The sequence below is a fragment of the Peromyscus californicus genome, unplaced genomic scaffold, assembly GCF_007827085.1.
Source record: "Peromyscus californicus insignis strain IS unplaced genomic scaffold, ASM782708v3 Scaffold_13__1_contigs__length_99412109, whole genome shotgun sequence".
Classification (NCBI taxonomy): Eukaryota; Metazoa; Chordata; class Mammalia; order Rodentia; family Cricetidae; genus Peromyscus; species Peromyscus californicus.
This window is the reverse complement of record NW_026294424.1, coordinates 26,624,707-26,649,086: the sequence shown is the minus strand read 5'-3', so window position 1 is coordinate 26,649,086 and position 24,380 is coordinate 26,624,707. Positions and strand designations below refer to the sequence as shown.

General features: G+C 47.1%; 1 protein-coding gene across 1 annotated transcript in view; it reads right to left on the bottom strand.

Annotated features, from left to right (window-relative positions):
• Positions 1–1,027: 1,027 nt before the first annotated feature.
• The window catches only part of Slc1a4 (solute carrier family 1 member 4), a 33,979-nt gene continuing 10,626 nt past the window's right edge, over positions 1,028–24,380 (bottom strand). The window contains exons 2-8 of the mRNA XM_052734749.1: positions 21,134–21,176; positions 18,593–18,655; positions 13,070–13,236; positions 8,314–8,547; positions 7,774–7,968; positions 5,780–5,914; positions 1,028–3,433 (exon numbers count right to left, since the gene is read on the bottom strand). Of these exons, the coding sequence (XP_052590709.1) occupies positions 3,199–3,433; positions 5,780–5,914; positions 7,774–7,968; positions 8,314–8,547; positions 13,070–13,236; positions 18,593–18,655; positions 21,134–21,176 (1,072 nt within the window). The 3' untranslated portion in view covers positions 1,028–3,198. The remainder of the gene's footprint in view (positions 3,434–5,779; positions 5,915–7,773; positions 7,969–8,313; positions 8,548–13,069; positions 13,237–18,592; positions 18,656–21,133; positions 21,177–24,380) is intronic.

Here is a 24,380-nt window from a genome sequence, read left to right as displayed (position 1 = left end):
TGCTTTAGGCTGGTCACGGTGAAAACGGACATTTCCCTTGGGCAGGTGAGCTCTAACAGACCTCTGCCCAACCACCCTGACAGAGGTGACGTGAGCCACCAGCTGCTCTTGCTCTGGCTACCTTGGAAAGCAGAGTCACCAGGTACTAATCAAACCTCAGAGCACCCCAAAGCTCCAGGAAGCGGTCTAAACTGTTGTCACACCTCCCACCAGGCCTTTGATCTAGGCAAACGCTTCTATCCTTTGTGTTGACCTGGAATTAAAGCCAATTCCCATGCTGTATGGAGAGCTGGTGATGCCCAGGCCAGAACAGGCATCTGTTCTCTGGAGCCCCAGGGTCCGGAAACCACAGCTTCCAGTGTGAGCTTGCAGAATCCTCCTCTCCGGAGCTTCTACAGTTCCTTGTTGTGCAGGAACGTGCCGTCACTGAAAACAGGACAATGTAGGATGCTCCGTGCCTGAAATCCCAGTGTTTGTGAAGTTTTAGGCTAGAGTCTCACCAGTTCAAGGCCAACTTAGGCTACATAGTAATGCCCTATCTCAAAAAACAAAACCAGATTTTTTTCCAAAAATGAAGACAAGATTATGTAAGAGACTAAGCTGGGTGTGGTGGCGACCCTAGAGCAAGCATGGGCAACTTCACTAATAGGGACTTGCCCAGTAACGTATATGGCCCGGGGCTTGTTCTTACTCCAACGCTTGGCTTAGCATGAATGCTAATGAAGTCCTGTCAACCTGGTTGTTCTGACTTCATGTTAGAGGTCTGTGGCAAACTCACACATCTCTGCCAGAGCCCCAATCGTGTGGAACGGGAAACCGATACATGGCTTGCTGGTCACGAGTTGCAGGCAGGCAGGCAGCTACAGAGGACCTAGTCACACCAGTGACCAGGCCTTAGCATCCTCTTTACCCCAGGGGCTCATGCTAGCTGAACAGGGAAAGGAGAACCGTATTTGATCATCCCAGGTCATCCCCTAGAGGAGAGACAGTGCCATCAAATATAAGACAAGACTCGAGGACAGGCAGGTGCCAGTAAAAATATGGTGCTCATTTTTGACGGCTGAACTACGTTTTAAGGCAAGTGTCACACATACACAAGACATTAAGAGAAGAACATGTTAGAAAAATAGCAAAGAGGCATTTCAGACAGTTACAGTGGAATCTTCCTTGATACCCAACTCCATCAACTCCTCTGGGAGCTGAAACTCGGAGACACGGCAGTGCCTCCTCCTCTGGCCTCCAAAAGGAAGGTCCCGTGTTTCCCACGGAGAAGCACCTTCCTCCAGACCACGGCAGCACTCTCTACTGTGGGTTCAGGTTGGGACCCGAGTGACTAGCCAGTTTACTGACCAGCTCCAATCCCTACTTAATAAAGTCCTTTAGAATATCAGAATGCCAAAGACGTAATTTGTAGTCTAATTCCCCCTTATTCAAACACAAACTTGCTTGCAGTTAAAAACTACGTAACACACACACACACACACACACACACACACACACACACACACACACACACACCATACATAAAGTATGTGTAAATACTCGAGGAAAAGATTCACTGAAACTTAAAAAACACCAAATGCTCATTTGTAATCAAATGGTAGGATTGATTCCCTATTAAAAAACTGTGTTGGCAACAAGGTCTGGCCACTCTCCACTCAGTCCCTGGTCACTCCCACAGCAGGTTGGAGTGGTTCCGTGGGTTTAAAGGGCTGGGCCTTCTCACTTTGGGCTCTGTTCCTCATGGACCTTCCCCTCCCCTCACTCAGTACAGGCCGCATTTAAAATGGTCTCTGTCCCAAGTACGTGGGGCCCAGTGATACACAGGCCAGGGAAAACAAGAGGATGCCTGGGGCCTAAGCTCCTATTACGAGTAGGGTGGACAGAACTGTGGGTTGAGAAGTAGCAATGGAGTCGGGCACCCAGAAACGTGGTAGAAGGTGGGTACCAGCGCAGAGGCTGCATGGAATGTTATCACGACTCTTCAGAAGGCAAGCTCTGAAGTATGACGAGAACATGGCCCCGTTCAGGAGACCTGCTCACACCAGCAGGCAGCCTCCATGGAGAAAGCTGTCTCCCGGGTAAACTGGGCACTTACAGACGTTTGAACATGACTTCCGAGAGGCAAAATGGCCATTTCCACAGCTTTCCCGTTCGCCTTACCAGATCCCAACGAAGCAGGTAAGAGGCAGGTAACATCAGACCCAGGACTTACCACAGGCCATACACTATGGAAACCAAAGGCAGGGGCCCGGGCAGAGCCCTGGGCAGAGCCCTCCTCGATTAGTGCGTGGGTTTGTTGGGGGAGTATATGATTTTGCTGCTCTGCAGTGCTTTAGGGAGGACCTAGTCAAACTGTAGTAATACACTGACCAACCACTATGGGTCAGCGATGCAGTGACCACCCCACCCCTCCAGAGAAAGAGGTCTTAGGGTCTGCTGCCAAGTCAGAATGGAAACAGGGACGCGCTGGCGGAGGCCCACGCCTCAGGAGGAGGCCGAAAAGGAGGTCTAGAACGGGACCAGTTCTGTCTTGTCCTAATGAGGGTGCTCCATAGTCTTTCCCCTGACCTCAGAATTGAAATGCTTTACTCACGCTGAGACCCCAGCTGCGCTCACCACCACTTGGAGTATATCTCACTTGACACTGGGCAGCACCTCTGGTCCCTCGGGGGCCACCCACACAGGTGGAGTACAACTGTGTACTGAGTGCTGGCTCGTCAGACTCCAGCCAGTCTGAGTCCAGAAACATCTTCGACGTCTACTGCTGATGAGACAGTGTGACAGACAATCACAAACCCCTCTGGTTTGCCCAGAAAGCACCAGATGCAGAGCTAGCCAGGGACAACTGAAGAACACATCTGCATTCCCCTGACCTTTACCCCCAGGCCTCCAAGAACCTGGAAACCTCCCCAGGCCTGGCAGCTCAAGGGGGTTTCCAAAGAGAGCCAAGGTGTATCTAGAGCCCGACCGAGACATGGATCAAGACAAATGCCAGAGTGCTCTGGTCCTCAGTAATCAGTCCTGGCCCGGGAGCCCAATGCCTGGGCTGAGGATCCGGCCCTCAAATTGGTGACTGGGCCAAAGCATCGCCTGGGAGATGAAGAGTCTGTGAGGGCCATGCCCACGTCTAAATAATGGGGCAGGCTACCAGGGTGGGTTGCTGGTAACTAGCAGGTGGGCCCAAGCCCAGCCCCATCACAGAACCGACTCCTTGGATTCGAGTTCTGGAGCAACGGCCCCGGGGCCTGCTGGGTTCTGGTGCGTCACCAGAGGCGACGTCTCCTCCTCAGACTTGCAATTGGGAACGGCTTCCACCTTCACTTCCTGCAGCTCCTGCTCGCCTTTCCTCACTGCCTTCCGGTTCAGGTGGTTGAGGATTCCGGCGCCCAGGGCATCCCCTTCCACATTCACCACGGTGGTCGTCCGGTCCCTGGGAGCAACAGGGAGGAAAGAGGACCGGCGTTATACCCAGAGTGGCCAGTGGAGGGCGCTGTCGCAGCAGGCAGATGGCCACAGGGAAGCTGACTTGTAGGGAGCCAGTGAATGTGACATGGGCACCGCCTTGTCAAGGACTCCATGTCAGAGCCATGGGAGTGAAAAAGCCTGCCTTCCCCACACGAAGCCTCAGAGGGATGGCAAAGCCTTCCCCTGGTTCTTAAGAGGATTTTGACAGTGTGCAAAAACCGTACACTGTAGCACACGCCATACACATAGAGAGAAAACATATACTATAGTGCAACACACACACACACACACACACACACACACACACACACACACACACACACACACGGCCTGGAGACTGTTCTCTTAGACTGTTCCTACTGAGGGTAGCTAAACTTGCCTTCTTTATACCATAAACTCTGCATCCCTGACCAACCGAATCTAACTGACATGCTGAACCTCCTGGGTGCTGCGGCCCCTCCATCCATGAGAGTAGTCCAGCCACTCCCAGCCTCCCTGGGCCTGTATGCTTGTCCCTGCTCGATGTGGGTGTGCTCTTGCAGGGCAGGCACACCACTAACAGACCTGCTCCGAATTGCTTTTCTCTGAGCAGTATTTACTCCTGGAAAGCAGTAAGACTCTCATTGCAGAAAATACGGGAGAAGTTGAAGGTAGCGGACAAGTCCCTTGTGCATACTGCACAACTCTGGGAGTGGATCTGAGCAATGCAATCCAGTTCTGAGAACACTGCAAGCATTTGGGAGAAGAGGGTAGATATGGGTTTGTGTTCAGTTCTTCTTCCCCTCAGTGCTACGGTACACTAGAACTTCAATCCCGCTTCAATCCTCGAAGCCACAGCAGGAGCATTCCACAGTTGTGGATAAGCATATCACGGAAAAAAAAAAAAAAAAAAAAAGCACCAGCTTTCCCACAGCCTGCTTAGCACAGGTTAGCTCAACATCTACCCCAGTCACTGGCGCTCAGAGAAGGTCCTGTAGCCATTTTGAAGACAGAAAAATGGTGGTCTTCCTGAAGTCCCAACCTTGAGTGGCTTGTGCGCCCAAAGGCCTCTGCTGGGCATCCAGCAGGGTGCGATTTCCCTTCTCAGCTGAGCACCTCGGAGATACATTCTCCAGGCACAGGAGGCAGCCGGAAGGACAAGACAGATGATCCCTGCCATTGCTCTGGTCCTGGCCAGCCCAGGGAGGGAGCTTCCTCTGATGGGGTGTCTGGAACACAGGCGTCTCTATTGGACGCTTCACCCCATTTCCACGAAGAGCCCTCAGAACTCCACACAGCTATTTTAAGTTGGAAAGACTACCGTTTCCAAGTCCCACCACAGTGCCAGGCACCTGAAATTGGCTCCTCTCAGGCCGGCTGTGAGCGGCCAGCAGGATGGTCCTCCTCACTAATGTTTACTGAAAGCTGTCCCACCTGCCCCAGTCCTGGGCACTGCACATATGTGGCCTCATGCAGTCCTTACCACGCCTGGCGTGGCTTCTACTGTGATTACAAGAGCAGATACACGGAAGGGCCGGGCTCAAAGCCTCCCTGGCTTACCCGTGGGCTCTCTTTCAGCATCACTACCTCCGTCGACTTTCCTACAGGACAGTGGACTTACACCTGCAAAGGGTATCCCAAGGCTCAAGCAATCAATATCCAGACACTCTCGTGTTGTAAGGAACCCCAGGGACAGCAGCCTGGTCATACACTTACTGAAGGTCTCCTGAGTCCAAGCACAAGGTGTTTGCATGCTCTCCTTGCATAGGAAGCATTCCTTGGGTATTTGCAGGCCAGGGCCAACAACTGCTCCAATCAACTTATTACTCCACCCTGCCATCACCTGCACAGCCCCTCGAACCTACTGAGTATCACAAGCAAGTTCTGGATGGTTGCGTCTCCGGCCATTCATGGATGTTCACAGGCTCTTGACTGTTATACTGTTGACTACTACTTCTTCTTCTTCTTCTTCTTCTTCTTCTTCTTCTTCTTCTTCTTCTTCTTCTTCTTCTTCTTCTTTGACAGGGTTTCTCTGTGTAGCTTTGGAGCCTGTCCTAGAACTTGCTCTGTAGACCAGGCTGGCCTCAAACTCATAAAGATCTGTTTGCCTCTCCCTCCCGAGTGCTGGGATTAAAGGCATGCACCACCACCTCTCAGCAACTGTTGACTTCTTATAGTCCTAAATCTGGTTTTGCCAGCTTAGCTATAGATTCCTTCCAAAGAAAGGATGGTTTTAAGTTTCCTTGCATGCTCCAGGCCTAGTGGAACATTAAGTTCCCAGGGGCCTCAATAGACTTTCTTTATTCCAGGGTCCTTGGTATCAGGTACTTACACAATCCAGTCCACAGCCAGGATCAGAGAGAGGTAATCTGTGGACAATCCAATGGCCTCTAGGATAATGGCAATGGTGAGGACCCCTCCAGCGGGCACACCTGCTGCTCCAACACTGGACGCCGTGGCAGTTACTCTAGGGTACAGCAAAGTCAGCCATGAACACAGATCAGAGAGAGGACCAGAGAATCATACAGCATTGCAGCCAGGACTTATAAAAAACAACCACACACCTCAGGACAGTGGTTCTCAACCTTCCTAACACTGCGACCCTTTAATACAGTTCCTCATGTTGTAGTGACCCCCAACCATAAAATTATTTTTGTTACTACTTCATAACTGTAATTTTGCTACTTCCATGAATCATAATGTACGATATCAGTGACTCCTGTGAAAGGTGCTGTGGGATAATGGTTTTGTACACTGGTTTAATAAAACGCTGATTGGCCAGTAGCCAGGCAGGATGTATAGGTGGGATAAACAGACAAGGAGAACTTGGAAGAGGAAGACTGAGTCAGGAGACACCAGCCCGCTGTCCAGGGAGCAGCATGTAATGGCACACAGGTAAAGCCACAGAACATGTGGCGACATATAGATTAACAGAAATGGGCTGAGTTTAAGTGTAAGAGCTAGTCAGTGGTAGGCCTGAGCTAATGAGCTTATATTAATTAATTAATATAAGCCTCTGTGTGTTTACTTGGGTCTGAGTGACTGCAGACCGGGTGGGACACAGGAAAACTTTTAGCTACAGAAAGGGTCACTTGTGACCCACAGGTTGAGAACCACTGCTCTGGGAGTCTAAGAGATGATGCATTCTCCAAGTACCCTCAGACTTCACATCTTCAGGTTCTGTGTTCACAAATTAAACCAACCACAGATCAAAAACAGTGAAAACAAAACTGTCCCTACTTAACATCTGTAGATCATTTTCTTCTTATTTTCTTAATGATACAGTATAACAATCACTCATATAGCACTTAGGTCATATTAAGTGTATAAGTAATCTAGAAATGATTTAAAGTAACGAGGAAAATATGTGCAAATTATATACAAGACACTAGTGATATGGTTTGACTCTGAAATGTTCTCTACAGGTGCATGTTTTAACACCTGTTTCCCAGCTGGTGGCTGTACTTTGAAGGCTGTGGAGTCTTTGGGAGGTGGGGCTTGACTGTCCAAAGTAGTTCACTAGGGAAGGCCCTTGAAGGTTATACCTGCCCCCTGTCCTGACCTACATCCTTCCTATCTGTCACCATGTAAACAAGACATTATCTTTCTCTACCACGATAGTCTAAAATCCCTCTAAACCATGATCCCAATAAACCTTTCATCTTCTAAGTTATTTCTGACAAATATTTGGTCATGGCAATGCAAAAACTAACTACTGCAACTACCTACCATCTGCGGGAAAAAGGAGGTCCTCTGACCAATGCTCCTGTGACAGATGATCTGGATTGTCAGTTTGCTTGAATTGGGAAATACCTAGGGCCTTAGTGAGACATACTTCTGGGTATGTTTGTGGGGACATTTCCAGAAAGGGTTAACTGGGTTGGGAAGACTCATCCTAAAGTTGGGGAGCACTACCCATAGGCTGGAGTCCCTAACTGCATAAAAAAGGAAAAGGGGAATAGCAGCTGAATGCCAGCACACATCTCTCCCTGCACCCTGATCCACCCAGATGTGAGCAAACAGTCTTACGCTCACGCTTCCATACCTTTCCCACAATGGACTGTGTCCTCTCAAACCCTAAGACAAAATACAGCTTTCCGCCCTCACACCGCTTCCTGTCAGGTAATCTGCCCCAGCAGTAAGAAAACGAATACAGCCCCAAGACACTGAGGGATGACCGTGACGAATTCTCACTGTCTTCCAAAGAAGACACTGAATGATGGTGAAACCGGTTTCTCAAAGGAAATCAGAACAAACACTAACTGAAAACAAAAATCCAAAGCTTTAAGCCAGGCCTAGAGATGTAGGGAAGAATAAGAGGCTCACAGGATGGTGAAGATCTGGCCCGCATTCAGGTCCACGTTGTTGAGCTGAGCGATGAACACCGCCGCGACACACTGGAAGATGGCGGCTCCGTCCATGTTCACGGTGGCCCCGATGGGGAGGATGAACCTGCTGATCCTCTTGTCTACGCCGTTGTTTTCTTCGATGCACTTTATCATAGATGGGAGGGTCGCCGAGCTAGGGATGAACCAAACAACCAGACATGCAAACAGTCCTTCCCAGCCAGGCGGACCCCACTTACTCAGACCCCGGAACAGATCGCGAGCGGCACCCGAGCACGTTTCTGGCCCTCTTCCCTTGAAATACGGCAGACTTCTTTCAAAGTTTCTAGAGTAACACATGGCTTTATCAAGCCCCACAGGATTCAGACAGGATTTCCAGGACCCACTTAATCCATTATTCATGCAGATTCAGCCCAGAGCCACATCGTGCCCCAGTACACAGTGTTCCCGTGAGGACCAGTCTGTTCACCTGGCTCCGCACCCGTGTGGTAGTTCCCAAGGTAGCTCCCAGCTCACTCACCTGGAACAGGTGGCAAAAGCCGTCGCAAATGGTGTGAGGAGGCCCAGGAGGAACCTGTAAGGGTTTTTTCGTGTAAAAGCAAAATAGACAAGAGGCAGGACAATTCCTCCGTGAATAACGTGGCCCAGGATAGACGCGAAGATGTATTTCCCGAGGCTGGTCACCAGCATGATGATGTCCTTCATTTCCACAATCTTGCTTCCAATCAGGAACGTGATGCCTATAGGTACGTACCTAGGTTATAAGCACAGATACTCATCAGAGAGGCGCTGAGGGGTGGCCGGGAGATGCTGGGCCTCCCAAAACAGGAACTTTCAACTGGGCTGTTCTCGTCTCTGCATAGAGTTACTCTAAAACAGAAAAAGATGGGCTGCCTTTTTTTTTTCTTTTTTCTTTTTTTTTAATAAACAGGTTGTGTGACCGTGAAGTGAAGACGGTCACTCCATGGTGAGTGCATCTGCACACGTAGACTGCTTCCCTTCGATAAATACTTTCTTTCTTTCATTCTTTTCTCCTCTCTGTCCCCTTTCCTTCCCTTCAGACAAAGTCTCACCACATAGTCCAGGTTAGCCCAGAGCTTGAAATCCTCCTGCTTCAACTTCCTGTGTGATGGGTTTACAGGCATGTGCCATTAGACCTGACTCTACGTATGTCCCTAAGTGACTGATTGCTACCAACTTCATGGCAAGTAAAGGCCTTGAGACTACAAACTTGACTTCTGGCTTTGCTCAGACCTGTCCTGAGAACTCAGAAAGACAAAAATTCCACAGAAATGCTGTGATACAAAATGGAACATAGCCCAGGGCTTCTGTGAAGTTTTACATTCTTTTTGGTTTGGAAGACACGATCCCGTGGGAAGAAATCATTAACAATGATGTTCTGGGAACATGGCCAAAACAGGGAGAGGTTTTTTTTGTGTGAGAAAAGGAATAAACTGTAGAAACTACAAGGAACAAAAGTCAGTTCTGTAAATTTAATACCAATTCAGTAACAATTCTACAGTTGTTTTAATTTATAAATTTTAATTTATGCTTAATAATGCCTGCTAGTTAAGATTTCAAGAGGCATACAAGGGTGAGTGGTGGGAAGTCTCCCGCATCAGCCCTTGAGCGTCCAGTGGAGACGGCCAGTGTGGCGGGCCTCCTGAGTTTTCTTTCTAGAGACATTCTACGCAGTGTTAGGACATGTAAGCCTCATCTTCAATAAGAATACATCCCCTCTAGACAAGAACACTGTTCTTCAGCACCACACTTAAGCCAGATCTCTCCTCAGAGAAGCACTCCACTTCCTGTGTCCCTAGAGGTGCGGGGATGCACTGAAATCTGAATTTACTTATTTTACACTCCACATTACGCTACCAAGATATTTTCATATCAGTATTTAGAAAGCTACCTTTTTTTGTGATGAAATACACATAAAATTTAGCATTTAGATCATCCTTAGAGTTGATTATCACTAAGAACATTCAGATTGTCGGGCAGCCATCACCACCACCCAGACCAAGAGTCTTCCCATCATTCCAGAGCGAAACTCTGTTCTCACCGAAGTGTGGCTCCCATGCCCTCCACCCCAACCAGCCTCTGGCACACAAAAGCAGAACACACATTTTGTCCTTCTGTGACCTGTTTCGTTAGCCCAGTGCCTTTAAGGGTCCTCCATGTTGTAGTGTACGTCAGAATATCATTTTTATAATGCTCCATTTTATACATACCACGTTTTGTTTATCCACCGCCTACTACTGATGGACATTTGGGTTGTTTCTATCCTTCACCACACTTTTTTTTTTCCCCAAAGGAGGCTGGGTTTGAGACAGGGTCACATTTAGTCAAGGCTGTCCTTGAACTCCGGATCCTCTTACCTCCACCTGTCATGGGCTGGGAGAACAGGTGTGTCTAGCTTACGGCCTTGTCTTAAGTATTTCCTCAGAATGGAAGTGTCCTGATTTCTTCCTAGGTTCTCATCTTTGGAAACACTGTCTGTGCCCATCTGCCGTGTTCTCTAGGTCAAGGCACCAAGTGGGGCCTCTGCTGATTTGGAGGTGTGCACATTTTTTTTTTTTTTTCCCCAGAGCTGAGGACCGAACCCAGGCCCTTGTGCTTGCTAGGCAAGCACTCTACCACTGAGCTAAATCCCCAACCCCAAGGTGTGCACATTTTAAACATCAGTAAATGGATGTTTTCTGACACGTCTGTGCCAATTCCTGTCCCCAGTGACAGTCCAGAGGGAAGCCGTCCACCCTGCTCCTGCACCAGTGGCCACCCAGGGGCATTTCTCTCTTAGGGGACGTCTGGAGATGTCAGGAAGACAGTTTCATAGTCACAGCTTTGAAGGCCAGGCCAAGAGGTCGAAAGAACCAGGGTCAAGGACCTTGTTCTCATTCTCACCAACTCCAAACAGAGCCAGCTTGCTGTTACTTGGTTTTCAACCCGGGCAGGCACGCCTTAGAATGTTTACTGCTCAGGCTGGCTCTCCTCTCTGTGAATGGCCGCTTCCACACCCGTCCTTGCTCTAACGGTTTAAACATGCGGTTTTCAGTAGTAAGGACACTTCAGTGGGATGTGGAAAAACAGGTCTGCCAGTACTTGGGAGATTCAAACGTGGGGATTGGGAGTTCTAGATCATCCTTGGCTGCATAACAAGTTCAAGGCCAGCCTGGGCTCCGTGAGACCCTACCTCAAAAACAAACAGACAAACAAACAACAGACCACAGTTCTCTCCCCAGAACGACAGTCAACTGAAGTGGCGTGTTTGCAGAGAGTTGGGCTACATGATTTTTATACTGAGCAAGAGAAATACCACTGATGGGGTCTGTATTTGTTTTAGTTTCAAATTTTTTGTCAGTTTCAAATTTCTCCTAAAACCAGTCCAGTTAGGACCTACGTCATCAGAGGGGGAAAAGTGCTGCATTATTAGTGGTCGACAACAAGAAATACTTTGTAATTATTTTGTATTGAAATTGAAAGCATAAACAAGTTTTTTTTTTTTTTTTTTTTTTTTTTTTTTTTTTTTTTTGGTTTTTCGAGACAGGGTTTCTCTGTGTAGCTTTGCGCCTTTTCCTGGAACTCACTTGGTAGCCCAGGCTGGCCTCGAACTCACAGAGATCCGCCTGGCTCTGCCTCCCGAGTGCTGGGATTAAAGGCGTGCGCCACCACCGCCCGGCGCATAAACAAGTTTTTAACAACTAATGGATGGGGTCTAAGATCCAGAGGTCTGCTTGGGGGATGTGTTAGCTTGTTTTTAATGTCAGCTTGTCACAGGCTAGCTAAGTCACTTGGGAGAAGGGAACATTAACTGAGACAATGCCCCCACCCCCACCCCATTGGCCTGATGATTGATGGAGGAGGGTCCAGATGATCTTAGGTAGGTGGTCCTGGGTGCTGTAAGAAAGCAGGCTGAGCAAGCCATGAGGACAAGCCGGTAAGCAACACTCCTCCATGGCCTCTGCATTAGTTCCTGCCCCAGGTTCCTGCCCTGCTGGAGTTCCTGCCCTGACTTCCTTCCATGACAGCTGGGATGTGAAGCTGTAAGCTAAAATAAACCCTTTCCTCCGCAAGATGTTTATGGTCATGGTGTTTAAGGCAGATGAAATGCCAGGAAAAGCTTTGAAGACATGAGGTCTGGGACTGGCCTGATTTCAGGGAAGTTGCTTTGAAGGAAGCCAAGAATCAAGCTAGTGATTTTTATTGAGCAACCATCCTTCCATTAACATCACACAAAGAAGCACTTACAAATTAAAAGCTTTCATAAATGACCATTTTACGTTTTACCTAAGCAGGGTGAGATGAGTTTCTCCTCTTTATTGTTAAAGGTCACACCGACAAGCCTCCTTGAATCTTAAAGTTTATCATTTGAAGATAAGAGAACCTTCTTTTATGCAGCACACTGCAAACAGGACATGGCAAACATATGTGCCCACATGGGAACCCATGCATGGATGGTGGTGATAGGAGTCAAGGAGTCTGTGGACACCACACAGAACTATGTGCACACCAGCTCTCTAGGAGTCAAGGAGTCTGTGGACACCACACAGAACTATGTGCACACCAGCTCTCTAGGAGTCAAGGAGTCTGTGGGCACCACACAGAACTATGTGTACACCAGCTCTCTAGGAGTCAAGAAGTCAGTGTGGACACCACACAGAACTATGTGCACACCAGCTCTCTAGGAGTCAAGAAGTCAGTGTGGACACCACACAGAACTATGTGCACACCAGCTCTCTAGGAGTCAAGGAGGCTGTGGACACCACACAGAACTATGTGCACACCAGCTCTCTAGGAGTCAAGGAGTCGTGTGGACACCACACAGGAACTATGTGCACCACACAGAACTATGTTCTCTAGGAGATCCAGACCAGAGGAGAGATAATTGCACCAGCATCACTTTTTGAAATACTGAAAACATCATCACCATCATCACGGTGTGTGTGTGTGTGTGTGTGTGTGTGTGTGTGTGTGTGTGTGTGTGTGTCTGTGTGTGTATAATGTCTGGGTACATATGAAAGTTGGAAGACAACTTTTAGGTATCTGTTTGCTCCTCCCACTGTGGGTTCCCGAGATCAAACTGGGGTTTCAGGCTTACTCCTACCCACTGAGTCATCTCATCGTTCCAACCATCACCTCTTGTACCATGACTGGCCTGTATTTCATCAGCTGCACACCGGGCATGAGGCCAGGTGTCCCACAGGGTAACCTAGAGTATTGAAATCTTTCCTAGACGTGAGGGGGACAGAGGAAGACGATGGCATGGGGACACTCACCACATAATCCAGGACACCAGCACCATCGTTGCCTCATTGAAGGAATTGAAGAATCGGATGAGCTCTTCTCCCTCGGGGCCTAGCTTCTTTAGAGCCACCCCTAAGACCAGAGCAAAAAGGACCAGTCCTAAGATATTCATCCCTTCAATATCGGTGACGATGGGGACCTGCAGATCAGAAGACAGAGACTCAAGTCAACAACAGATGAGTGACCAGCGTGGGTATGCTTGGTGTCTGACGCATTGTGTGTAGAACAATCAAACACTCCCATTTCCTTTAACCTTTAGTGAATCAAAAACAGAGTAGCAGAAAACACAGGAGATAGAGTTGGGGGACACACGAAGTCAACCAAAAAAAATGTTTACCTATTAGCCAGGAGCGAAAGCTCACACCTGGAATCATAGTACTCAGGAGACTTGGAAGGAGATCAATGGAGTTTTGAGGCTAGCCTGGGCTATAAAGTAAAATCTTGTCCTCAAAAACCAAAACCAAAACCAAAATAAAACCCCCAAACCAAAATAAAACAAAAGAAAAAAGGAAAATCTGGCTGTTAGGAAGGTCCTTCAGAGACCCAAGGACTGTAACCGTCAACTCCTCAATGTCAGCACATCTGCTGTTGGCTTATACTGACCTCCTGGCTGCCAAGTCTCAGGAGATTTTCAGGACTCACACGGGCTTTCCCCAGAGGGTCTTCGCTAAACACTGACTAGACTGAAGACGTGTAGACATAACGGAGCCTTTGTATCCTCAACAATGCTGAGACCCACTGCTGCAGCAGGGAGTAGACAAGCATTTCATTCCATCCAAACACCACAGCCCGGCAGGATGGTCCTGGAACCTAGCACTTAGGAGGCCGGGGCAGCAGGATCCTAAGTTCAAGGCCACTCACTGAGACCCCAACTCAAAAACAAACAAACAAACACAAATGGACTGGAAAGATGGCCCGGCGGTTAGATCATGTGTTGTTTGTGCAGATGATTGGAGTTCAGTTCCCAGTATCTACAGCTCACAAGGACATGTAACTCCAGAGGACCCAATACCCTCTCTGGCGTCCACAGATGGCTGTCCTCAGGCATAAAACCCTCACACAGACACATCTACATGCACATAATAACTAAAACTAAAATAACTCTTTAAAAAAACAACAAGAAGAAAAACCACTAAAAAGTGGTGATATAACGTTGTAACAAGCTCAGATATCAGTTCCGGTTCTGCAAACAACTGCCTCTCTGAACCTCAGGTTCTTCATGTACAAGGCAAGAATCAGACTAAGTAGTTCTCAACTGCTGTTTTTTTAAAAAAAAAAATTACATTTATTTGCCAGGCAGTGGTGGCACAAACCTTTAATCCCAGCATTCAGGAGGCAGAGATCTCTGTAAGTTCAAGGCCAGCCTGGTCTACAGAGTGAGTTCTAGGATAGCCAGGACTGTTACACAGAGAAACCCTGTCTTGGAAAACAAAAAAACAAAAGCAATTCAAATGTCTTCATTTATTATATGCATGATTGTGTGCACACACATGGCACAGTACCTGTGTGTCTAGGCACAGTGGGTACCACAGATCAAACTTGGGTCATCAGAACCTGGCAGCAACTTACTTAACCCATGGGGTCATCTCACCAGTCCCTCAACTATTTTTAATAGAATTTTTCCTGTAAAGAAAGGCTGGTAGAGTGTGAGCCCTTCAGCCCATGTATGAAAAGGTGTGTGAGTTGGGTGGAGGGCTGGGTCACTCCTCTTTCCTGGGACAGCCCAGGGCAGTAAGGGAATTACTGGGCTACACAGTTCCCAGGCCCCTTATCCCTGCTAGCTCTGTCACAGAAGCAAGGCTGTGGCCCAGCATCTGGTACATAGATACCTAAATTTTCCATAAATATACTTTCAATAGATTTCACTAATTCCCAGGTTAACTGGGAATTAATCCGGGTGAAAGGCATGACTTACATGAAGCTTGTCAATGACCAAGAATGCAAGCATGTCGTAAGGATGGACAGGAGGTTGCTGTGTCGTCTCCTGATTTTTCATTAAGGAACATCTCAAATCTACTAGTAATGCTGAAGGACAGGAAGACACTCATCATACACTGTTTATACTATATACACACATTTACCGGGGACATTTCTAGTAGTGGTACTAGGTGAGGAAGCCCGCTGTGGAGCCTTAGCTGAGTGAATTTAGGTGAATTACTTAATCTCTCTGTGTATCAGTTCTCTACCTACAAAATAATAAAAAACAACAGCTGATATGCAGCTGTTGGGAAGTATATGTGTGAAGTACTCAGGCTATTTCTGAAAAATCAAAACTAGTAATTGTTTGGTTTTGCGAGGGATAGGGTTTCTTGCAGCCAAAGCTGCTCTCGCACTTATGTAGCTAAAGATGGCCTTAACTGATCCAGCCGCTTCCACATCCTGGGCATCAGAATCACAGGCATGCACCTGGCTTTAGGTGGGTCTGGGGAGAGAACCCAGGGCTTGGGCATGTGAGGCAATTCTACCAGTGTCGCTATATCCCCAGAAGTTGTTTGTTGGTTTGGTTTGGTTTTTGGAGGAAAGATTGATTTTAGTTTACAGTTTCGGATATTTTAGGTTCACCATGACAGGGAGCATATAGTAAAGGAAGGCATTTTTTAATTTTGTGATACAGGGTCTCACTGTGTAGCCAGAACAGGCCTGGAACACACAATTTTACCGCCTCCACCTCTCAAGTGATGAGACTACCACTCTTATTATTTTAATGGATATTGCCTTAGAGATCATCCTGGAGTATGTTCTTACAATGTCATTGTAATACCATAGATTTCTGAGTACTGCTGTTCTATCCTGGACTTGGCCTATTAAAGAAATAAGGTTAAAGAGCTATAGAAAAAGATTTTGAATGGCAGTGCCATCTCTACTGCTAGCTTTGGTACTCTGTGGAGAAGCCAACACTACCAGGACCTATGGGCTGCCTGGCAAGCACCCGTTACTGACCTGAGAGTACCAACTCATTCTCTGGTCCATGTCCAGAGCCCTAGCCGGGACTGATGGGAGAATCAATACAACCAGGGAATTCATCTATTGTCAAATGTTGGTTTCAGAAGGCCTGTCAGTAAAAGATGTGGTATTTGAGATCAGGTAATTCCAGCTAAGGAACGGACTTTCTGGCCTGCCAGAGTAACCAGTGAGATGAGTCTTTTCTGGTGGGGAGGGAAGCTGGCGGTAGGTGGTGTGAAGCATGCTGGGATTGACAGGGTCAGGAAAGCCTAGACACAATCAGCCACAGCCAGGGCTGCACCCCAAGTAGTGTTATGTCTTTCCATAGTCTGTTCCCATTACCTGCATCATTCTCTCTCCAGATTGTCTTATATCTCCCCCTTCAGCTTATGGAAAGGACTCCCTGCCCACCAAGGCTAAGCCGCCATCACCATCTAGCACACACATGTACTTTCTCTGCCTGTTTACACGCTCTGTCTCTATTTTCTCCTAAGCAGATGCATTTGTTCTATGGTCCCTTTCATCAGAATGAGCTCTACCAGGGCACGGCTTTGTTGAGGGTGAGTACCACCTGAGTCTGGCACCCAGCAGCTGCCAAATGTCACTGTTTACTGAATTAATGATTCAATCAATAAAAGGCTAGGTTTGCACCCATGACAAGTTATCACAGGAGATCAAAGCAGGTGTGGCAGAGAGCCACAGGTGAGGGCTGGAGCCTCTTGGTCGTCCTTAGATTCCTGGTTAATTCTGCCAGCAGCATCCTACCCGTGGGGACAAGACTAACTCTACTTGTGTCTTTAAAAAAGAAGCCCAGAACTGACAAGGCCACACAGCTCCTCTGCTAAAGAGCTGACATTCTTGAATTTACCTTGAGAACAGGGGGACATCAGCTGGGGGATACCCATGGGGTGCTTGCACTTCCATCGGGGAAGTCAGAGCAGCCAGGGATGCCATATTTGACAGAACTTGAAGGTATCCAGGTGATGTTCTATGTTACCTGCATTGCTCAAGGCTCAGACAGTCGGGATGAGCCTTAGCATACCCTTTCAAGCCGTTTGCAATGGGGACCAGACTGTCCTGAGGTTCAAATGACACGTCAAAGGAGAATGTTGACTCTGGTGTTTTGTTTTGAGACAAGATCTCACTATGTAGCTCTGACTGTCCTGGAACTTCATCTGTAGACCAGGTTGGCCTCAAACTCAGAAAGCCACCTGCCTCTGTCTCCCAAGTGCTAAATTAAAGGTGTGCACCACTACACCTGACTTGACTCTGTTTTATATACACAAAGAACCTGAACTTTTTAAAGATACCAAATTGATGTAAAGTCAAGAGAAACACTATTTTGTTTTAACTTTACCAAGTGTCATTTACCATTTTAGAAAGTGTGTTGACAAGACAAAGTACTGAAATCCAAATCACTGGTACAACATGTCAACCTGCAGACGCAGCCACAGCATTCTGGGTTACTATACATATGACAGATGTGAAAGTATTTACCTAGCACTTTTTTTTCAAAATATGCAAAAAAGGACTAACAATATTAGGTTGGATTCTGCCTTACTGCTTTTATTGATCACTTTTGTTATTCTGAGACGGGCATTTCAACTCTGTGTCTCAGGCTGACTTGAAACTCCTGTCTCAGCCTCCTTAGTGCTGAGATTGTAGGAGTCTACAGCAGACAGACTTTATTATACTCACAGCAATGGGGCGTCACTATGCTGTGCTGCCTGCCCTGCGCCCTTGGTTCAAGTGATCCTCTTGCCTCGACTCCTCAAGTAGTTGGAACTACAGGCACATGCCATCATGCTTATTTATTTATTTATTTATTGGTTTTTCGAGACAGAGTTTCACTGTGCAGCTTTGTGCCTTTCTTGGAATGAACTCTGTAGCCCAGGCGGGCCTCAAACTCACAGAGATCCGCCTGCCTCTGTCTCCGGAGTGCTGGGATTAAAGGCGTGCGCCACCACCGCCCGACTCACCATGCTTATTTTTTAAAAATGATTACTACTTAATCTTACTTTTGAGATAGATAGAGTCTTCCTGTATAGCCTAGAGCTCCAGGGATTCTCTTGCTTCAGCCTCAAAAGTGCTGGGATTACAACAGTACCCTATCAGTACCAGACCTCACTGTTTTTTAAATCCAGATTTATTAATTCCAAGTCGATGGAAATATGCGAAAACTTGGTTATAGCTTCTATAATTGTCCATTAACGTGGTAAAATGTGCATTGGGTTATTATACGTTATTTTTATTTCTCCCTTTTATTGTGTTAGTTTTTTTTTCAAGTTCTATGTGTATTCTGAGTCACCTTCCCATTGCATTAGGAGAGAAGGAGTTACGGAATAGCTTACAGACCTTTGAAGATTCCCATGCTCCAGACTCTGGCTTTTGGCCATCGTGAGAAGGAGCCAACCTAACCTGGAGGCTTTAAACATTCCATTCAGAAGCCCCACTCTCCGACTGCAGTAAGTGAAAGACACGTTGTGGACGAGCTTTATCAAGGCAGCTGGATTGCTTTCCACACACTTCCGTGATCTTCTGGGGAACCTTACCTTCTCAGAGGTCACGTTCCCGGAGCTGGTGTTATGGCTCACCACCGTGTAACTGGTTGCAGACTGATAAAAAGGAAGACAACCCATCATCAGTGAACAAGTCTAAGGACCCACCCAGAGGCACGGGGGCAGGGGAGGCCTCAGTCTACTGCTGCTCTTCAGTGAGTGTGCTGGGCAGGGGAGGCCTCAGTCTACTGCTGCTGTTCAGTGAGTGTGCTGGGCGGGGGAGGCCTCAGTCTACTGCTGCTGTTCAGTGAGTGTGCTGGGCGGGCAGCACTTGGCTGGCCTGACGCTGACCTCTGAAACCTGCATCAAAGTTACGTTAACACCAAGGCAGCAAGCCCTTCCAGAAACCTCTGGGTTATTTAGGGACCCAAGAATTTCCACCTGTTCCTTGAGCAAAAGGTTAGAGAAGATGCACACAGTTTCCTGCTGATAGTTTGGTACTCCAACAGCTCATGCTTCAGATTATTTGAAGAAGTTTGGCACCAATTCCAGAAAGTCAAAATCCATCACATTTCCCCCCCCATTCATCTATTTATGCTCCACTGCGTTCCAGAATGACTCGTGTGGCTGCTCTCTGGCATGTTTCTAATCTGGCTTGAGCTGTCATCTCTAGAGGAGGGGACTCAAGGGAAGGCAGTGTCTGCTGGCCAAGTCTCTGGGGCCTTGGTCCTCCTGCTGGTTGACTAGACACACCTTTGCATGGTGTGCGCCGCATCTCTGTCCCTGCTGCCGAGTGGGCTCTGCTGGAGCCACCGAGGTCGTGTGGCCCCAGAACTGTCAGGGGTCCACACAGTACAGACCTGAGCGCCGACTTATGCCCCTGTTTGATGAGCTACGACGCCTCTCAACCTTATCACAGTTCCAGAGAGGTAGATCTATTCAGCTGTGCCATGATGGGGTGGCAGGAAACCAACCTCACCTCATCCCTTTTGTGACAAGCACAAAAAGCTCTATGTAACTATTTTTTTCCCTCTACCTCACATTATATATACAAGGCACTCCTGTGAGTACATGCGGGTTAAAAATGCAAAATAGGTAGTTTTTTTCTGTGTAAAAAATATGCAAAACAAAAACTGTTGTAAGTAAGTTTTTTTTTCTCATAAAAAGCTATCACACACCTAGACCTGTCTACTCATGTTCTGTGTGGAGTGGCTGGAGGGGCTTCTTCTCCACATTGCTTAAAAAGGGGGAAATCTCTAACCAACCTGAATACCCATCAACAGGGCACAGTCCGAAGAAAAGTGTGCTACATTCTTACAGCCACCAACTTCTAGGTGAAAGGAAATTTACCCACATGGGAAAATGTTGGTAATATGCCGCCATAGAAAAAGCAGGTCACAAAGCATATCTGTATATGTATATATGGTAGCAATATATTTGCATAATCATGTTTAAAAACTGTGCATTCCCAGGGGCTAGAGAAATGGCCAGAGCACTGGCTGTTCTTCCAGAGGCTCCAGATTCAGTTCCCAGCATCCACATGGCAGCTCACAATCATCTGTAACTCCAAGGGATCCAATGCCCTCTTCTGGCCTGCCAAGGGCACCAGGCATGCATGTGGTGCACAGATAAACATGCAGAAGAACACTCGTCCACATAGAATAAAATAAATAAATAAATACTGTCTGTACACTTACAGAAAAAAGAACACATCTGAAGGAAGTACACTAAAATGTTAATGAGAGGTAATTCTTTTTTTTTTTTTTTTTAAAGATTTATTTATTTATTATGTATATAGTGTCCTGCCTGCATGTATGCCTGCAGGCCAGAAGAGGGCACCAGATCTCATTACAGATGGTTGTGAGCCACCATATGGTTGCTGGGAATTGAACTCAGGACCTCTGGAAGAGCAGCCAGTGCTCTTAACCTCTGAGCCATCTCTCCAGCCCCGAGAGGTAATTCTATGGAGTAACTGTGGGAAGATTTTCCCCCACTTTTTTTTTTTTTTGGAACATGTACATCCAAATGAAAGTATTATTTCTAGTAATAATTCTACACTGTTTGAGACATTCTCCAAACAATGGTTTGAGGGTGCTTTCTAAATGCTGTAGGAAGATTTGGGAGCCCCCTTTCTACATTTTAGGGTTTTGTCATTTTTTTTTATTTTGTTCCAAGTATCTATCTATAAAAACCGACTCTAATGTTTGTTTATAACAAGATCCCTCTGGGTTGCCCTGGAACGTCTATGAAGAGGCTCCTCTGGCCTCCCCGCTCACCCTCATGGTGCCCCCCATCTCTCTTATTCTCACTATTAATGAGCTCTTCCCCAGGTTTCCCAGGGAAGCCTCTCCTCCCTTCACGGCCACACCCATTGGCTCTAACACATACTGTACCTTTTTTTTTTTAATGCTCTCCTCACTTCGAGGCCTGATCCTGATTTCAGGACCATTTCTCCTAACAAGCCTCATTCCTGGAGGGGTTTGGGGATGGACTACACTAGGATCTGTCCTTACTGGACGTTATCAAACTCTGGGGCACTGATTCACACAGTTCTCCAATTCAAGTCTCATGTGTTTGGAAAGTAGCAAACCTTACCGTGGAGAACGCTGCAACCACAAGATTGGAAGGAAACAGGTTCCTGTTGAAAAAGAAAGCATTTTGTCAGAATTGGGTTGTAAGTTTGTTTTGTTTTTTTCTTTTTCTTTTTTTGGTTGTTGTTTTGTTTTGTTTAGTACTGAGGTTTGATAATCCAGGGCTCTGCATATAGTAGCCAAGTGTGCTATCATTGCGATATACGCCAGCTCATTCTTTAAAAATTCATAGTATCTCTATGGAGCAGATATGATGTTGAACTTCTATGCATCACAAGCTTGGGTTTTTGTTGTTTTAAGATTTCCTTTTATGCCACGATGGTGGTGGCACACACCTTTAATCCCAGCACTTGGGAGGCAGAGGCAGGTGGGTCTTTGAGAGTCTGAGACCAGCCTGGGCTACACAGAGAAACCCTGTCTCAAAGAACAAAACCAACATTTACTTTTATTATTCGTGTGTGTTCGTGCACACTCTCGGGCGTGCATGCATGTGTGCAGGCACTCTCGGAGGTCAAACAAGGACGCTTGGATCCTGGAGGCTGTTGTCACAGCGGGACATCTGAGCGGGCCTGGGAACTGAACGCTAGTCCTAGGCAATAGCCAACACTCCTAACTGCTGAGCCATCTCTTCAGCGCCAGGGATTTTTACTAATTTTGAAACGAAGTTTACTGTGTAGTCCAGGCTGACTTTACACCCTCCATCTTCCTTCCGGGCTTCCCAAGTGCTGGAATCACAGGCGTGCATCACCACACCTGCTCAACCCACATTTTTTGTTATGACAGTAACTGAGATCCGTTTATGGAACTGAGAGATTTTGGAAGGGAGGCTACCAGGGTCCAGAAATTTGTCCTGGCAAGTACAACAAAATTCTCTATAACTAACTTTCTCGGAACGCTTAGAGTCCCCAGTGTTCAGCATGACAATAGTCTTATTTATAACTACCTGAGCCTGGACTAACTCCAACCAAGAGACTGTTTTCTCTTTTAACAATTTGAACACACATTCAAATTTCCAGGAATACAACTACTGTGTAAATTATGGGCTAATGGTTTGTTTTGTTTTGAAAGTTTCCAAGAATTACTCATCTGGCTAAAAAACTGCAGCACCAATAGCAAATCTAAGATTGGAGACCTCCCCTGAAGTGCAAGCACGTCTGGTCAGCAGTGACTCTAAGCCAGAAAGGAGGATCCAACCTCTGTGTTTTAGAGAATTGACATATTACTGTTTTGAATTTACATGTTCTTTAAAGACTCATTTAGTTATCTGTGTTAGTGTGCATGCTCACTCGGCATGCTTGTATGAATGTGCACTGTGTTTGTGTACATGCTCACTCGGCATGCTTGTATGAGTGTGCACTGTTTGTGTGCATGCTCACTCTGCATGCTTGTATGAGTGTGCACTGTTAGTGTGCATATGCTCACTCTGCATTCGTGTATGAATGTGCACTGTGTTTGTGTGCATGCTCACTCAGCATGCTTGTATGAGTGTGCACTGTGTTAGTGTGCATGCTCACTCTGCATTCGTGTATGAATGTGCACTGTGTTAGTGTGCATGCTCACTAGGCATACTTGTATGAATGTGCACTGTGTCTGTGTGCATGCTCACTCGGCATACTTGTATGAGTGTGCACTGTGTTAGTGTGCATGCTCACTCGGCATACTTGTATGAGTGTGCACTGTGTTAGTGTGCATGCTCACTCGGCATACTTGTATGAATGTGCACTGTGTTTGTGTGCATGCTCACTCGGCATACTTGTATGAGTGTGCACTGTTTGTGTGCATGCTCACTCTGCATGCTTGTATGAGTGTGCACTGTTAGTGTGCATATGCTCACTCTGCATTCGTGTATGAATGTGCACTGTGTTTGTGTGCATGCTCACTCGGAATGCTTGTATGAGTGTGCACTGTGTTAGTGTGCATGCTCACTCTGCATTCGTGTATGAATGTGCACTGTGTTTGTGTGCATGCTCACTCAGCATGCTTGTATGAGTGTGCACTGTGTTTGTGTGCATGCTCACTCGGCATGCTTGTATGAGTGTGCACTGTGTTTGTGTGCATGCTCACTCGGCATACTTGTATGAATGTGCACTGTGTTTGTGTGCATGCTCACTCGGCATACTTGTATGAATGTGCACTGTGTTTGTGTGCATGCTCACTCGGCATGCTTGTATGAGTGTGCACTGTGTTAGTGTGCATGCTCACTCGGCATACTTGTATGAATGTGCACTGTGTTTGTGTGCATGCTCACTCAGCCTGCATGTATGAATGTTCACTGTGGTCGTGCATGTTGACAGCAGAGGCTGAAGTCAGGCCTCCTCAATCACTCACCACCTTATTTTTGTAAGATAAGGCTTCTCACTAAATCTGGAGCAAGCAAATTCGAGCAATTCTATCTCTCCTCCTCCTCCTCCTCCTCCTCCTCCTCCTCCTCCTCCTCCTCCTCCGAGCTGGGGTTAAAGGCATATGGGGGGTGCCTGGTTTGTTCCATGAGTGCTGAGAACCAAACTCTGGTCCTCACGATATACAACAATCACTTTAACCATGGACCATCTCTCCAGCCCTGCGTTTATAGAGTAAAACACATTTTTAGGTGGCTGGAGAGATGGCTTAGTGGTTAAGAGCACTAAGTGCTCTTCCAGAGGATCCAGACTTTCTCAGGACCCACATGGCAGTTGAGGTTGAGGAAGACAGCTCAGTTAGTAACGTGCTCATGGCTGAAGCACGAGAGCCTGACTTAGATCCCAGGGACCGACATAAAAGCCGGGAGCAGCTGGGGCCTGAGACCCGAGTAGCCAGGCCTGGTAGCACACGCCTTTGATCCCAGCACCTGGGAGGTAGAGGCAGGTGGATCACTGTGAGTTCGAGGCCAGCCTAGTCTACAGAACAAGATCCAGGACAGCCAGGGCTACATAGAGGGACCCTGTCTCAAAACAAACAAACAAACAAAAAGTGGAGCATGATTGAGGAGGAAGATGCCTGGTGTTGATTTCTGGTGTTCATGTACATTCACACACACACCCACACACCCACACACACACACACACACACACACACACACAAATAGATTAAATAAATGAATGAGTTTTCAAAAGAACTAAGTCCAAAATCTATTCAGGCAAACAATTTTTATTGATGACTTTTTTTTTTTTTTTTTTTTTGGTAAGACATCTCATATAGACTAAGCTGGCCTTAAACTCACAGAGGTCAACCTGGCTCTGCCTCCCAAGTGCTGGGAATCTCCTCTTTGGAGC